The sequence below is a fragment of the Scyliorhinus canicula genome, chromosome 1, assembly GCF_902713615.1.
Source record: "Scyliorhinus canicula chromosome 1, sScyCan1.1, whole genome shotgun sequence".
In the NCBI taxonomy this organism is placed as follows: domain Eukaryota; kingdom Metazoa; phylum Chordata; class Chondrichthyes; order Carcharhiniformes; family Scyliorhinidae; genus Scyliorhinus; species Scyliorhinus canicula.
Genome location: NC_052146.1, coordinates 220,369,375 through 220,384,777, shown reverse-complemented (window position 1 = coordinate 220,384,777; position 15,403 = coordinate 220,369,375). Strand labels below are relative to the sequence as shown.

Sequence of the window (15,403 nt, the reverse complement as noted above, 5' to 3'; positions counted from 1 at the left end):
ACTATAACAATGGAGAGAGTCCAGCTCACTCCATCGGATACACATCAGCCAGGCATGCGTTCAAACCCATTCCAGAGGTTGAGCTGGCATTTTTTTTAGAAAATATTTTATTGAAGCATTTGTAATTTTCACAGTTTAGCAATTTAACATTTCTTAAACAACCAAGCGGGCCAACACACGCAACAACATTAAGATAACACACCCTACTACCCCCCAATCTCCTGATTACCAGTATATTAAGTTCCCTGTCCTTGACTTACACTACCATGTCTCCCATTTTCCAACCCCTCCCCCCCTCCCTTTTCCATGGTAACATTTTAATGCAGGAGTGGGGCACACATGAAGGTGTCATTTTCTTCCAATACATTAAACTGATGCATGCGCCTTCTCATCAGAACTTATCATTGAAGTGAAAATCAATTCTACCAGTGCCCTGGCCCGTGTATGTCCATTAACCCACAGAACAGATGGTGCGGTTTTGTGGGAGTTTCCTGTGCTGAAATCGGCTGCCTCTCCGCACAACAGCCCAAAGGTGCTACAGAAATGAAAGTCGGGTTCTTACTCAAGGCTGTGGTATTGTGGGCGGGTGGAAGGCAGAGCCACTGAGGAGGGAGTGGCAGCTTTTAAGGGGGAGTGGCTACAAGAGTGAGGTAGGGAGGGACAGACCGGATCGGGGGAAAGCAGGTAAGACGGAAAACAGCCATATTGGCGACGGTCAGGAGCAGGCAAGCTGAGTGTAGGTGAGGAGCCGGCCCGGGGTTGAGGGGGAGATATACACGCTGTAATAGGAGGCTGGCCCTCTGGCTCAATCTGTGCCGGGGTTGCACTGCTTTCTTCAACTGGTGCGGGCGGAGGGAAACGCCAGGCGTAACTTTTTAAACTAAGATTTAAAAAAATTTGTAAAACTAAAGAGTGCTGAAAGCGAGTTTTGAAAAGTATTTAAAATGTGCAGTTTAGCGTAAGTAACTGGATTTGAGGGGGATGGGGCAGTGGTAGGGATGCGGGCGGAATCCCACCTTGAATAAAGCGACTAAAAGTGGGCTTTCCGAGACACTGAACCGGTTCAACCTCTCCAATCCCGGGGTATTCCACCAGAAACCACCCCGGGGGGAGGGAGAGGACTGGCATTGCAGCCCAGGATCCGTTATCCGTGTACAATCCTGCTCCCTGTGTCTCTGCCTCCCTCCCTGCCTGGAGGTATTTGCAGAGTGGGCGGCACTCTCTGCCCTGGCTGCGCCCTGTTTTCTCCCTGAATTCCCTGCCCGTGAGTTCAAGCCCAGCCCGGAGAGGCTCTCCCAGGGGGGGAGGGAGGGAGAGAGAGACAGGCACCTTTGACCCATCTCCTTACCCCGCCTTTCATTTTGTGACAGGTGATTAGTCTTTAAACCTCGGGCTCTCTCCCTCGCACTTCACATCCATCCCGGGAGAGACAGACGGAAGTTTGGAGCAAAATGCCGAAATCGGTAAGTCGCTTTCTTTCTTTTCTTTCTTAAAAGAGCGCGGTGACCCCCCCCCCCCCCCCCCCCCGGGCAGCCAAGATGGTGCCCTGCGAAAGGTGCCTTTCCGCAGGCAAGGTTACTTTCCGCATGGGAAACTTGTTTGAAACGCAGAAATCATTTGCTGCACTGGAATATGAAGCATCTTCCAACCTCAAAAGTTAGGAAACGACCTGCACAGGATTTTTGTTTTGTGAAGGTTGGAAAACCTGCTGTGCCGGTCAGAATTCATACCAGTCCGAGTTTTACAAAGTAACGTTGGGGCAACTGAAATCTGGGGCTTCGGCGTTGCATGAATGAGCTGAACAGTCCGGTCCTGTGAGGTGGCTGGGTCCATAGTTAGGCCTGGTGGCAGAATTTTGTTTTCCTTCTGAGTTCGACCACTCCCGGTTAGTGCTGAGTCTCTCTAACCTTCCAGCTTTCAGAGTTGGCTCTGTGTGATGAACAAAGCCTGCACTTGTACCAGAATGAAGTTTTGAGGTGGTTGCTGTGGAAACACTAGCGGGTACTAACTATTTGGTTGATGCAGCAAACGCGACTATTTAAAAATAAAACTTGACTGCTCCTGCGTTGGTGCAGGTATGTGATGTGCTGGGTGTTTCTTCAACCGCGTAAACGTTACAACGTTATTTACCATAAACAGGAATTGTGTATTTACTCATCTGGAAGCATGATTTATAGTGATGCTTTTGGAGTAATCAATTGGGTTACAAATTTTGTTTAGGGATAAACTTCAGTCATTGTTCTCGTGCATTTTGAAATGTGAAAACTCTTTCAGGCACAATAAAATTGTTTTTCTATGAGCTATGCCTGTGAACTCGTGTTTTTGTCAATTATGGATTAAATCCTAGTTTGATCATAAAAATAAGTAGGTTGGTAGTCACTAAAATCTGTTATCCTGCAGTGATGGTATTAGATCAATTTGACCTTGAAAAGAAAAGTTGTTCACTAAGCAGCGATACAAGGGTTAGTGGGCACAGATTTAAGATTTTGGAATGTGAGAAATAACTTTTATTACACTATGATTGATTGGTGATGGCTTGGAATGTGTTGCCCATGATAATGGTGGAAACAGATAAATGATTTCTGAAGGAAATTGCATGGGTACTTGTGGTAATAAACTTGCAAGTCTGTGGGGAATAAAACTGATTTGCTTGACAAGGAGCTGACATAGACTTGATGGGCCGAATTGCTGCGCTGTAAATGACTGCAGAGGAATATTTATTTGGCAAGATGACTTTACCTGTTCGGTATTGAATTAAAAAGGGAGGGGGAGAAGAAGGAATCAGGAGCTTTTTTAAAAAAATGGCATGTGACCTCATTCCCATGACCAAGATCTTTGGCAACAAGTGTTCAGAGGTAATAATTAACATGTCCTGAACTCTGGCATCGTGTACACTTAGTATGTGACTGATCAACATTAATGGATTAAAGTTGAATGAGTGTTTGATGATTGTGCCAGGAAATCTAAATTGAAACTATTGTCATAGTGAGAATGGCTGGAGGTTGAATTGACCAAAGGTGCTCTAATTATTATTTAAGATGGGCTACACAAAGCAGTAATGCTGAGATCTCAAAAACCTACCATTCAATTTTAAAAATACATTGAAGTTGAGATGCAATAGTGGTAAATCCGTAGCAATTTAGTAATTCACTGTTGGGAGTATTGTGTTCCGTTTTTGGCTTCACGCTAGGATGGAAATAATGAGATTAAGAGCGGACTAATTTAGGACCTCGTGTCAGTCCATAGAAATATAATAACAACCTGTAACACTGGGAATGGTTTCATTAAATCAGAATATATTTATAAAATCCTCAGGTGTATATAATTATGAAGGGATGGGAGGATAGATGGAAACAAAGTTGTCGCAGGGACATTAAGTTTAGGAATAAGACAGGGGAAAGTATTGCACACAGAGCTGTGGCCATGGGTTGCACCATTAGAGTTTGTGATTGTTAGAAACTCTGCCATTATTTCTGTCCACGACCACCTTTGTCAATCTACACATACCTCTAGCCCTCTATCCAACCCCACCGCTCCACACCCCCATACAACAGTACAAATCTGACCCCATTCCAGTTCATTCCAGCTTCGACGCCATCGTCCAGACTCTACGTTGGCTCCCTTCTCTCCACAGATGTTGTCAGACCTGCTGCGATTGTCCGGGATTTTGTTTTTGTTTCAGATTCCAGCATCTGCAGTAATTTGTTTTTCATAACTATCTCATTATAGATTAGATAGCTAGCTGAAGGATGTGGTGATTGTGTGGGTACGTGAGATGAGGGCCATGTATGCATGTATATCAGCAGGAGTTAACTGGGCCATATAGCTTGTTTTGTGACACCTATTCCAGGAAGCTAAATATGCAATGTATAGTTAGCGTGTGCTTCTGCAATCTGATGTGCAATTGAATTTTCCTATCTCACATTAGAGGCTAACAGGCTTGGAGAGATTGGCATCTTCAAAATATACACGGAGCTGAGTGGCCCATAGTCTGCTCCTGAGAGAGAAACAAAGTTATGCTGAAGTTGCAAAATATCTTTGTAGCCTACCCAATTCAGATGTTCAAATGTTATGTATGGTTTAACTTGTCAAAACAATAACATACTTAAATGTAACAAAATATCCCAAAGTGCTTCACAGGAGTATTATAAAGCAAGGCACCCAAGAGAGATTTTTAAAGAATGTCTTAAATGAGCAAAGCAAGGTAGATTACTAAGAGGTGAAGGGAAGTTATTCCAGAGCTTCGGGGCCTTGGCAATTGAGGGCGTGGCCACCTATGGTGAGTGCCTAAAATTAGGATGCCCAAGAGGCCAGAAATAGGAATGCCAACATTCCTGAGGTTGAGAGGCAATAAGGAATTGGAGATGGGGAGGAGTGAGTCCATGGAGAATTATTTGAAAACAAGGATGAAAATTTTAAAATCCAAGATGTTGCTTGACTGGGAGCCACTGTAGGTCAGCAGGCAGGGGAATGTGATTTGCTGCAGGTTATGACACAGCAGTGTTTTGGATGACCTCAAATGTAGAATGTGTGAGACCACCACAGGTGGATTAGAATAGTCACAAGCCGAGATAACAAAGACATGGATGAAGGTTTCAGCAGCAGTTGAGTTGATACGGAGATGAAGGCGGTCTTAGTAATGGCATGAAATTAGGTCGTAAGCTCATTTTAGGATCAGATGTGGCACGAAGGTTGTGAACAGACTGGCTTAATCTCCAGACTGTTGCAAGGGACCGTGATGTCATGGTAGCTAGCGGTTTGAGTTGAAGTGGAGCCCAAAAACAATGGCTTCATTCTTTAATATTTGGAGAGAATTTCTACTCTATGTAGGATGTTGGATAAGTAGTAGCTGGGTAGCATAGTGGTCAGCACAGTTGCTCCACAGCTCCAGGGTCCCAGGTTTGATTCCCGGCTGGGCCACTGTCTGTGCGGAGTCTGCACGTTCTCCCCGTGTCTGCGTGGGCTTCCTCCGGGTGCTCCGGTTTCCTCCGACAGTCCAAAGATGTGCGAGTTAGGTGGATTGGCCACGCTAAATTGCCCTTGGTGTCTAAAAAGGTTAAGTGGGGGATAGGGTAGATACGTGGACTTGAGTAGGGTGCTCTTTGTGAGGGCCGGTGCAGACCCCAGGGCCGAATGGCCTCCTGCACTGTAAATTCCATGAAATTCTATAGTCTGATAATTTAGTGATGGTGAGGCAACAGGAGGGATGAGGTAGAGCTGGATGCCTTTAGGTTTGGACCAGAATGATTTGACTTTCATTATATAGCAGATTACAAATACAATGATCACCATTTTTTTTTACATGTGAACATCCTGTATGCCACAGTCAGATGGAATGAGTAGTAAATCTGTGTTTTGGACCCTTCTGTCAACAAGCCTCGCTGAAAAGGCTTGAGCAAGTAACCTAGGTTGGCATTCCAATGTTGTAGATGGTGTGCTGCACTGCTAGGTGAGCTGTTTGTGAAATGTTTGAGATGAAATGTTGTAGATGAAACTTATCCCTTAAAACAGATCTGATTATTTATTGCATTGTTGTTTGTGGGACCTTGCTGTGTACAAATAATTTACAGCAGTAACTATACTTCAGTGGCTTTGCTGTAAAAGTGATTTTTTTTTTTCATGGATTGTGGTGTCACTGGCTAGGCCAGCATTTACTACCCATCCCTAATTGCCCTTCGCGGGTGATGGTGAGCCACTACCGTGAACTGCTGCAGGCCATATGATGTAGGTACACCCATAGTGCTGTTGGGAAGGAAGTTCCAGGGTTTTGATCCAGCGACCGTGCAGGGACATTTTGAGGTCTTGACGGATTTTTTATTTGCTCGTGTTAGTAATGTTGGATACGGCATGGCAGGGAAAAAAGTATTTTTTATGAATAATGCATTTGGAGTCTAGTAGCCAAATGTTTGGGTTAATGTAAATGAAAGGCAGCAGCTGCACCAGTTTGACATCCCAACTGAGACAGGGCTTCTAACCATGCTGCACTCACTTGGTATTGCAGAAAGGATCAAGCTGGAATAGTGCCTCAACACAAATGGGGATTGAACACCAAGCCACCTGGTTTCAACTTGAGATTACTGTTAGTTGACTTAAACTGGCACTTAATTTGGTTGGTTAGGCACAGCTAGAGTATTGGGTGCAGTTCTGGAATCCACATTATGGGAGGGTTGTGCTAGCACTGGAAATGTTGTTTGGGCTGGAGAGTTTGGTTATTAAGCGAGATTGGATAGACTTGGAATGTTTTTCCTTGGAGCAGAGAGGACTAACAGGGGACATGTATAATCATAGAATTTACAGTTCAGAAGGAGGCCATTCAGCCCATGAGTCTGCACCAGCCCATGGAAAGAGCACCCTATTTAATGCCACACCTCCATCCTATCCCTGTAATTCAGTAACTCCACCCAACATGTTTGGGCAATTTAGCATGGCCAACTAAGGGCAATTTAGCATGGCCAATCCACCTAACCTGCACATCTTTGGACTGTGGGAGGAAACCGGAGCACCTGGAGGAACCGCACGCTGACACGGAGAATGTGCAGACTCCGCATAGACAGTGACTCGAGCCAGGAATCTAACCTGGGACCCTGGAGCTGTGAAGCAACAGTACTAACCACTGTGCTACCATGCCACCCATGATTGAGACGTATAAAATGATGGCATAGAGTAGATGGGGAGAAACGTTTCCCCTTGGTGAAGGGATCAATGACCATGGGGCATTGATTGAAGGTAAGGGGCAGGGGATGTGAGGGAAATAGCTTTTTACCCAGAAGGTGGTGGGAGTTTGGAACTCGCTGCCTGAAAGGGTGGTCGAGGCAGAGACTCTTACAATGTTTAAGAAGTATTTAGATGCGCGCTTGCGATTCCAAGGCTATGGGCAAGTGCTGGAAAATAGGATTAGAAAACTTGGGTGGTGGTTTTTGACTGGCACAGACTGGATGGGCCGAAGGGCCTTTTCTGTATGTCTCTGACTCTCTATGACTCTATGAATTCCTCCTACTTGAGCATGAGGGATTATTCAAATCATGGATTTTTAATACCAATTCAGCAGTTCGAGGAATATTATCTTAATTTCTGTTAAATTGCGAAAGGAAGTTCTCATGTTTCGATACAATTGTATTGGTTTCGAGCTCGAAAGGTTAAAATCTAGAACCACCCGTTGGATATATGAATCATAAATTGGGTGGGTCCCAGCAAGTTAATCGCTGCCTTTTTCAACATTTTTTAAAACAAAGTCTTTTTAAAATTTCCTTAACCATATTTGATGCGAGATTGCTGCATACCAGAGATCATAGAATCAAAGGCTAAACACTGCATATTGTCATTGAACAGCTTGCAATTTGGTATCCATAAAGTCTCTCAACATTATAGTCCTGCAACGTACATGCAGTAAAAAAAAAGGTCAGTTAATAAAGTGAGATTTCCCAATTTTATAAGTTAGAAAATGAAATTGGAGCTCCTTTTCCAGTGCTACTACTTTGATACATTCGTAATTGTTTTTTAGATTTTAGCCTGAAATACATTTTCTTCATCTTGCCTCTTTCCCTTGCTGTTGGATAATTAGACTATATTTGTCTGAGCATCTAATCTATTTGTAATTTTAGAATGTTTTTGTGCTTTAAATAGCTACGTTGTCTATATTTGAATTGAACATTGTAAATGGTAGGAATTTCATGCTGAGAAATGGAATCAGATCATTTTGAACTGAGCAACAGAAATACTGCAGTCTCTGTTCAAACATTGACGTCTAGTAATTTTGATGTACAAAGATGTTAGGTGGCTTGCCTGTACTAAATTGCCCCTTTAGTGTCCAAACATTTGGGTGGGGTTACAGGAATAGGATGGAGGATTGGGTTCTAGGTAGGGTGATCTTTTGAAGGGTCGGTGCAGACTCGATGAGCCGAATAGCCTCCTCCTATACTGTTGGAGTTTTATGACGTGGTTCTAGATTTTTATGAACTGTCCTGAAAAATTCCTCTTTTAAAAGGCATGGTGGCACAGTGGTTAGCACGCTGTATTAGCGTCAGGGACTTGGGTTCAATTCCGGCCTTGGGTCACTGTCTGTGGAGTTTGCACTTTCTCCCCGTGTCTGTGCGGGTTTGCTCCAACAGTCAAATATGTGCAGGTTTGGTGGATTGGCCATGCTAAATTGTCCCTTTAGTGTGCAGGGATGGTGTTACAGGATTGCAGAGGATAGGGTGAGGGAGTGAGCCTAGAAAGGGTGCTCTTTCAGAGGGTCGGTGCGGACCCGATGGGCCGAATGGCCTCCTGCACTGTAGGGATTCTATGGTTTCTAAGGCACACTTCCCTTCTCCTGAATATACACAAGTATTTTTCAATCTATGAAGGGATGTTGGGATCCAGTGTAAATTATAAACCAAATATAGTTTTGAATGTTGACTTGGCTGAATCACTTGTGTGAATGAATAACTATATGATGATGGATCCCACCCTCAATAACTATTGCACTTATAGATGAACGAGATGAAGAAAATGGTTAGCAACTTTCATGACCTAGAGATATTCCAAAGAGCTTTGCAGCTAATTAAATATTTTTGAAATCACTAATAATACAGGAAAGGCAGCAGCCATTTTGCTGTTTGTTGGAGTTGTTCAGTGCAATGTGATTGTGATCAGTTAATCTGTTTTAATGATGTTGATTGAGGGATATATATTGACTAGGGCATGGTTGATCTTCAAAATAGTGCCATTATTTTGAATGAAAGTCACCATAGTCCCAGAGGACCATAGGGTGCTCTCCCCTTTTTTCTTTAGAGCTGACTGGTAGTGATTTAACTTGAGGGAAGGTCACCACACCTTGGGTGAGGCGCAAGGTTGAGAAGGCGGGACCTTCGTAACATCAGTCGGTGCGGGAATTGAACCCATGCTTTTGGCATCGCTCTGTATCACAGAACAGTCAAAGAAATGTCCAAGGAAAGGCACCTCTGACAATGCAGTGATATTTCACTGGATTGTCAACAGATTTTTATGCTGGAGTCTCTGAAGTGCAACTTAATCACTTTGAGGTGAGAGTGCTACCGAAGTAAATACTGACATTGATCAATCAATGAGATGATATGTTTGTTCGGGAGTATTCATTTAGCATCCATTGTCAAGTGTACCACAAAATGATAACATAACATTGCTTGCTTTTACTTATCTTCCCCTCCCCACTCTAATGTCTATTGTTGTGCACAGTTTCTTGCATATGAATTTTACATCTCTCCTAAAACAACATTTTGTATTTTAAAATTGGAAGATTTTCCAGTCACAAGATTCTTGATAACGGATGCATGATCTTCCAAATTGTATAGGAGGAATATTTTTGAAATTAAAGGTGAATGTTATAATTGGGGATGTGGTACTACATTTTCCTTGGGGTTGGTTTCACTTTTATACAGCAGGAGTTGTTTTATAGAGATTATATTTCACAGTAAAACTGATGGTGCCTAAAGGTTCATTAAAAAAAAAATACTTCAGTTTCATTAGACTCTTGTCATTTGTCTCTCCACAAACTTGATATTTTTCAGCCAAATGCTGAGAAGGAACCCAGTATTGTTTTTTTCTTAATAGAGGTTTAATGGATACTCTTACAGTAAAAGGACATTTGTGAATATATAAATCCTAAATGCATGGTGCTTCTTAGAACCATAGGAAAGTTATAGCACATAATGAGGCCATTCGGCCCATCTTGTCCATGCCAGCCTGAGGACACCCAGGTGTCCTTTCTATTCCCACCTTCCTGCACCTGGTCCGTAGCCCTGTAGCTTACAGCACTTGAGGTGTGGACCCAGGTACCCTTCCTGGAGTTTAGGGTCTCTGCCTCTAACACAACTCAGGTAGTGAATTCCACACTCAAGCTACCCTGCAAGTTTTTCCTCATATCCTCTACATCATCTGCCATTTTCTTGAGTCTATGTTCCCTGGTTCTAGAATTCTCCACCAGGGGAAATAATTTTATCCTACTCGCTCTTGTCTCTTCCCCCTCATAATTTTGTACACCTCAATTAAGTCACCCCTCAGCTGCCTTTGTTCCAAGGAAAATAACCCCAACCTGTCCAATCTCTCCTCCATAGCTACACCTTTTCTAGCCCTGGCAACATTCTTGTAAACCTCTTCTTCACTCTCTCCAGAGTAATTACGTCCGTCCTGTAATGTGATGAGCAGAATTGCGCACAATTTTCACCTGTGTTTTATACAGTTCCAACAGTTATTCTTCCTTTTATATTCTGTACCTCTGCGCCAATGAGGCAGAGCATTCCATCTGCTTTCTTTACAACCATGTCTACTTGTACTTGGTTACCAAGATTGCTCGCTTCATCTACCCCTCTTAGTATAGTCCCATTTATTGTGTGCTCTCTATAACTGTTTGACCTCTCTAAATGCATGACCTCGCACTTCTGTGTTAAATTCCATCTGCCAGTTTATCGCTCACTCCACCAACCCATTTATGTCACTTTGGAGATTATAGCTATCCTCTGCACTGTCCACCACTAGGTCCATCTTTGTGGTTGTCTGCAAATTTCACAATCGTGTCCCCCACGTTAGTGTCCAAATCGCTAATATATAACACAAACAGTAAGGGTCCGGACACCGAGCCCTGTGGAACACCAGTTGAAACAACTTTCCATTTGCCAGGTCAGCCATCGATTAATACCCTTTCTTTCCTGTTACAAAGCCAACCTTTTACCCAGTTTGCCACATTGCCCTGTATTGCCCTGTATCCCATGGGCTCTTGCGTTTCTGACCAATTCTGCCATGTGGGACTTTGTCAAATGCCTTACTAAAATCTTGATAACTTTGAAGCTTTCTATCAGGACAGAAACAAGAATGAGAGCAACAATTTATACTGCATGATACTTGGTTGATACATTGACTCTTGTTGAGGTGATGCCATGGTGAATACACCCTGGAACTATTGTATCCCATGTTTTTGTTCAATTCAAAAAAACGTGCAATACCTGGACATGTTGCTTTTGCCTGCAGCGTGAGGTCCTTCTGTAGGATTATATTTATCAAGCATAAACGACTGATGATCTGGAATTGGTTGTTATTGTGATTCACAGACTTGGGATGTTCAGCAAGTGCTGTCCAATCGTGGTCACATCTCGTGTTTAACATCATGCTCGAGTCCTGAAAGCATGTGTTGATTGAGTAGGCTGGCAAGGGACATGCTGTTTCATATGATACTCCATGGTGACAGTGGTTGGCGCTGCTGCCTCGCAGCACCAGGGATTTGGGTTTGGTTCCGGCCTTTGGTGATTGTGTGGAGTTTTCCTGTTCTCCCCGTGTCTGTTTTGGATTCCTCCAGTTTCCTCTCTCCTCTCTGTCCAAAGATGTACAGGTTAGGTAGACTGGCCATGATGAATGTGTGGGGTTAAGGGGATAGGGCAGAGAAGTGGGCCTAGGTAGAGTGCTCTTTTAGGGGCGGTACAGACTAGTTGGGCTGAATGGCTTCCTGCTGCACTGTAGGATTGTATGGATTCCAGTTGTTGGCATCTCGGCAACACTGAAATTCATGTACACATTACTCTTATGATGGGCAGAACATTTTTTTGGCCTGACAACAACATCCTATTAATGGAAGGTACCACTCGTGTGTTGCTACTGCTGGTTGAAAAATATGCTAATCGTTTCTCAACTACTGATAACCACAGCCTACTGTCACTGGTTGGGGGATGCATGGGGATTCCTTGGGTGGGGTGGGGGGGGGGGGTTGACGCTTGGGGAATCCTCCAGGTGGGATGGGACAACGAAGTGTGGGTGGGGGCAGAGGGGCATGTGGGGACTGTCGTGGGGGGTGGGAAGAGTGGCAGGTTAGGGGGGGGGGGGTCAGCATGACGTTTGCTTCACTGACTTGCTGTAACTGACCTTCCTTTGAACTGCAGCGTTCTGTTCCCTCTGATCCAACCTTATCACAGTCATTAATAGTGATGGTTTTTATGCTGAGCTGACACCTTGCTTCGAGATGGCCGAGCACCCATTCTGATCCTTCTACCTCCAGTGGTCCGTGACCCCCATTAAGCTGTTACACTCAAACGGTTACTGACCTCTTCATCTGGAGATCTTTCCTCCATAGCCTCTAACCTTGTAGTTCCCCAATTCTGCACATGCTGTTTCTACTTCCTTCCCAAGATGTGCACCAGGGACTGACCTAATGTACCCATAAATTCAGTCTGTACTTGACGGAACTGACTTCTTAGCTTGCTTCCTTTTCTCTTCTTGTCCAATCTCTTTGCCTACATTCACTACAATTAGAATGCCTTCCACCACTAAGTTTCCTTTTTCCTGACCCTAATTGTCCTGTTTTCACCAGCAAGGTCCAATCACATTACATATTTCTCCTTTTTCCCCCCCCACCACCACCAGGACTACCTGAGAGATTGGTGCTTCTTCCTTGAACAGAGGTCCAAGCAGTCCCCTTCCAACACTCTCCTTTAATTTGTATAGGTCTGAGCGGCCTTTTCATGGGGTATATGAAACATTCTTCCTTCCATTGTAAATCGGGGGGCTACTTTTTCTAGTATCTTGATAACTGCATTGGTGTCACTTCCTGCCCTAAACTTTCACTGGAGAATTAATCAACTTTACTTCCAATTTTCACCCTTCTGTTACCTTCAACTGGTCCGTCTTCGACCCTTCCTTAGGATTTCCCTTTCTCCATTTCTGGGGATAGGCTGTCGGCCAGTATCTTCTGTTAACCTGCTGACTCCACAGCTACTTGCTTGCACTTGCTCCCATGCCACTTCTTGTAATGACTCGGGTTATACAGCACCTACCCTTTTACCTTGCGAAACGGGTGTGGGCACTAGCGATTCTGGCCCCCACAGGGGGCCAGCACTGCGCTGGAGCGGTTCACGCCACTCCAGCCTCACTTCCGGGCGCGGCACCAACCTGCGCATGCACAGTAGCTTTACGCAACGCTCCCGACACAACATGGCGCGGGGGTTCTGGGGCTTGGCGCGGGGGTTCTGGGGCTTTGCACGCAACAAAGTAGGCCGGGAGGGGGGGGAGAAAGAAGAGGCCGGTCTGCCAATCGGTGGGCCCCGATCGCGAGGCGCCACCCCACCCCGACCCTTCGCGCAGAGTTCCCGCCGGCAGCGACCATGTGTGGACAGCGCCGGTGGGACTCTGCTTTTTCCGTGTGGCCGCTCGGCATATCCGGGTGGGAGAATCGGCAGCCCGGCCTCATACAGCGGCACACAATGGCGCCGATTCTCCACACCTCGGAGAATCGCGCACAGGCATCGGGGCGGCGTGGCGCGGTTGCGCCGATTCTCTGGCCCAGGGTGGGACTCGGAGAATCGCGCCCCGTATACATGTTAATGTACCTCTAAAGCTGCACAGTGATATTACTGTGTGTGAGGCTGGAAAATAAAGGGACCAGCCTCCATGTCAAATGTTTGCTATTGCCTGTGATCCCTATTGCAGATGTTTACTACGGTCTGTGACACGATCAGTAAGACTTCATGTATACTGTATGTGTCCGGCAGATAGTCAAGTAATCAACCTATGTAACTGTTGGGAGGCCTATGCAGAGCTATATATAGCTGTTGCTAATAATAAACTTCATGTAATTGAACCAGAACCCTCATCATTCTCAATTTTTTGCTTAGCATAGAGACCGATCCCTTGAAGTTCACGTTAAGACCCTCAACACATCTGGTAGCAGTTGACCGTTTCCTTTTGAAATCGCTAAACTTCACTAATTCCACCACCATTGCCTCTCGCCAAGTAAACATCCCTCTGGGTGCCTTTCCAAAACCTTGAATCTGTGTCCCCTCATAATCCTAGCATCATTACCTAGTGAAACAGCTTTACTTTGTCTACCACATCAGATCTCTCATCAAGGAGAACTACTCCAGCTTCTCCAGCCTAATCTTGCAGCTGTATTCCCTCACCCTAAATCTGCTAAATCTCCTCTACTCTCTCCAGGACCTTCAATCCTTCCTAAAAGTGTGGTGACCAGAACTGGATTCAATAGTCCAGGGCCTAACCAGAGCTTTTTGAATCATCAAATCCCTACAGCATAAAAGGTGACCAATTGGCCCATTTGAGTCTACAACTGAACCTCCAAAAGAACATCCTACCTAAGCCCCTGCCCTATCCCTGCCACCCCACCTAACCTTTTGGACACTAAGGGGCAATTGATCATGGTCAAGTCGTCTTTACCTGCACATCTTCGGACTTTGGGAAAAACTGGCGGAAACCCACCCAGACATCGAGAATGTGCAAACTCCACATAGGCATCAAGATCAATCGAATCGAGGTCCTTGGCATGGTGAGGCAGCAGTGCCAGCGTAGAAGTTCAGCACAAGTTCCCTGCTGTTGTACTCCATATCATATTTATCACATGTAACTTTGCTAATTACACAATCTGTCCTACCACATTCTAAGATCTATACACATGATAGCCCTATTTCCTCTTTTCTTGCACACTTTTTAGGGCTGTGCCATTAAATATATTTTGTCCGTCTCATCCCCTTATGCCTCTTTTGTTAACTTTGTGTCGGCTGTCTTGTCTATGCCCATTTGCAGTCAATTGGTTACTCTCTCTGCTATCCTTCTAGGTTTGATATCATTGCTAAATCTTTGGGGGAACTTCATCCTCCATTAGGCAACCTTGCCATTTATCGTTCTTCTGTCCTTGGACCAATTTTTAATTCAAGATAACACTGACCATAAGCCACAACTTTGTTAACCAGCCTTTTACGTGGTATTTTTTCAAATTATTTCTTAAATTCTATATAAGCAACATCGCCGGTGAATGGAATGCTATCTCCTGTTGTTCTATCAAGAGATTCTCAATTAGTCAAGCAAATTCTGTACTGCATTATAAGAAGTTTTATCTTGCAAATAAAGCATTGAATCTGAAGCCCTGTCTGATGGATAATAAGTCTCAATGCTTCGTAACGAGATGTAAGGAGTTCTCTGGTGAATTGTTTGCCTCCAACCAGCACCATTTATTTTTCAAAGTTAGTTCTTCATTGCATTTACTTACTAAACTATTGATTAACCTACTTAGCTCCTGAATTGTTCCCCACTGCTTAGCTAGAACAAATGGACGTATATTTCCCCCACAGCAGTGGGGTTTAGTAAAACAGCTGGTCACAATGCCTCTGTACTTGTTTAAAGTTCGTAGAGCTTTTGTATCATTTGTCTCCGGTTACCAAATTTCTGATTCGTCATTCTTTTGTGGGATGTGGGCATCACTGGCAAAGCCGACGATCTCAAAGTCATCCTCCAGATGTGGTCAGAACCACAGATGTTTTCAGCACAGAATAATGCCACATGGTGGGTGGTTCCTGACTGCTGGCAGGTTCCTGACTGCTGGCAATTTACTAGAGCAATCCAAAACTAATCCCCTGTCTTGCTCTCTCAAAACTTTGCAATTTGTTGTTTCCAA

The 15,403-nt window shown here is 44.4% G+C and overlaps 1 protein-coding gene across 3 annotated transcripts in view; it reads left to right on the top strand.

Moving 5' to 3' along the window:
- The first annotated feature begins 561 nt into the window (after positions 1 to 561).
- Positions 562 to 15,403, top strand: part of LOC119971873 (ezrin-like) — a 105,959-nt gene continuing 91,117 nt past the window's right edge. The window contains exons 1-2 of one of the 3 annotated variants that reach the window (XM_038808144.1): positions 562 to 684; positions 1,371 to 1,463. In XM_038808144.1, the coding sequence (XP_038664072.1) occupies positions 1,452 to 1,463 (12 nt within the window). In that variant the 5' untranslated portion in view covers positions 562 to 684; positions 1,371 to 1,451. Of the gene's footprint in view, positions 741 to 939; positions 959 to 1,370; positions 1,464 to 15,403 lie in introns of those variants that run through there. The other 2 variants (XM_038808135.1, XM_038808149.1) reach the window with 2 other exon arrangements.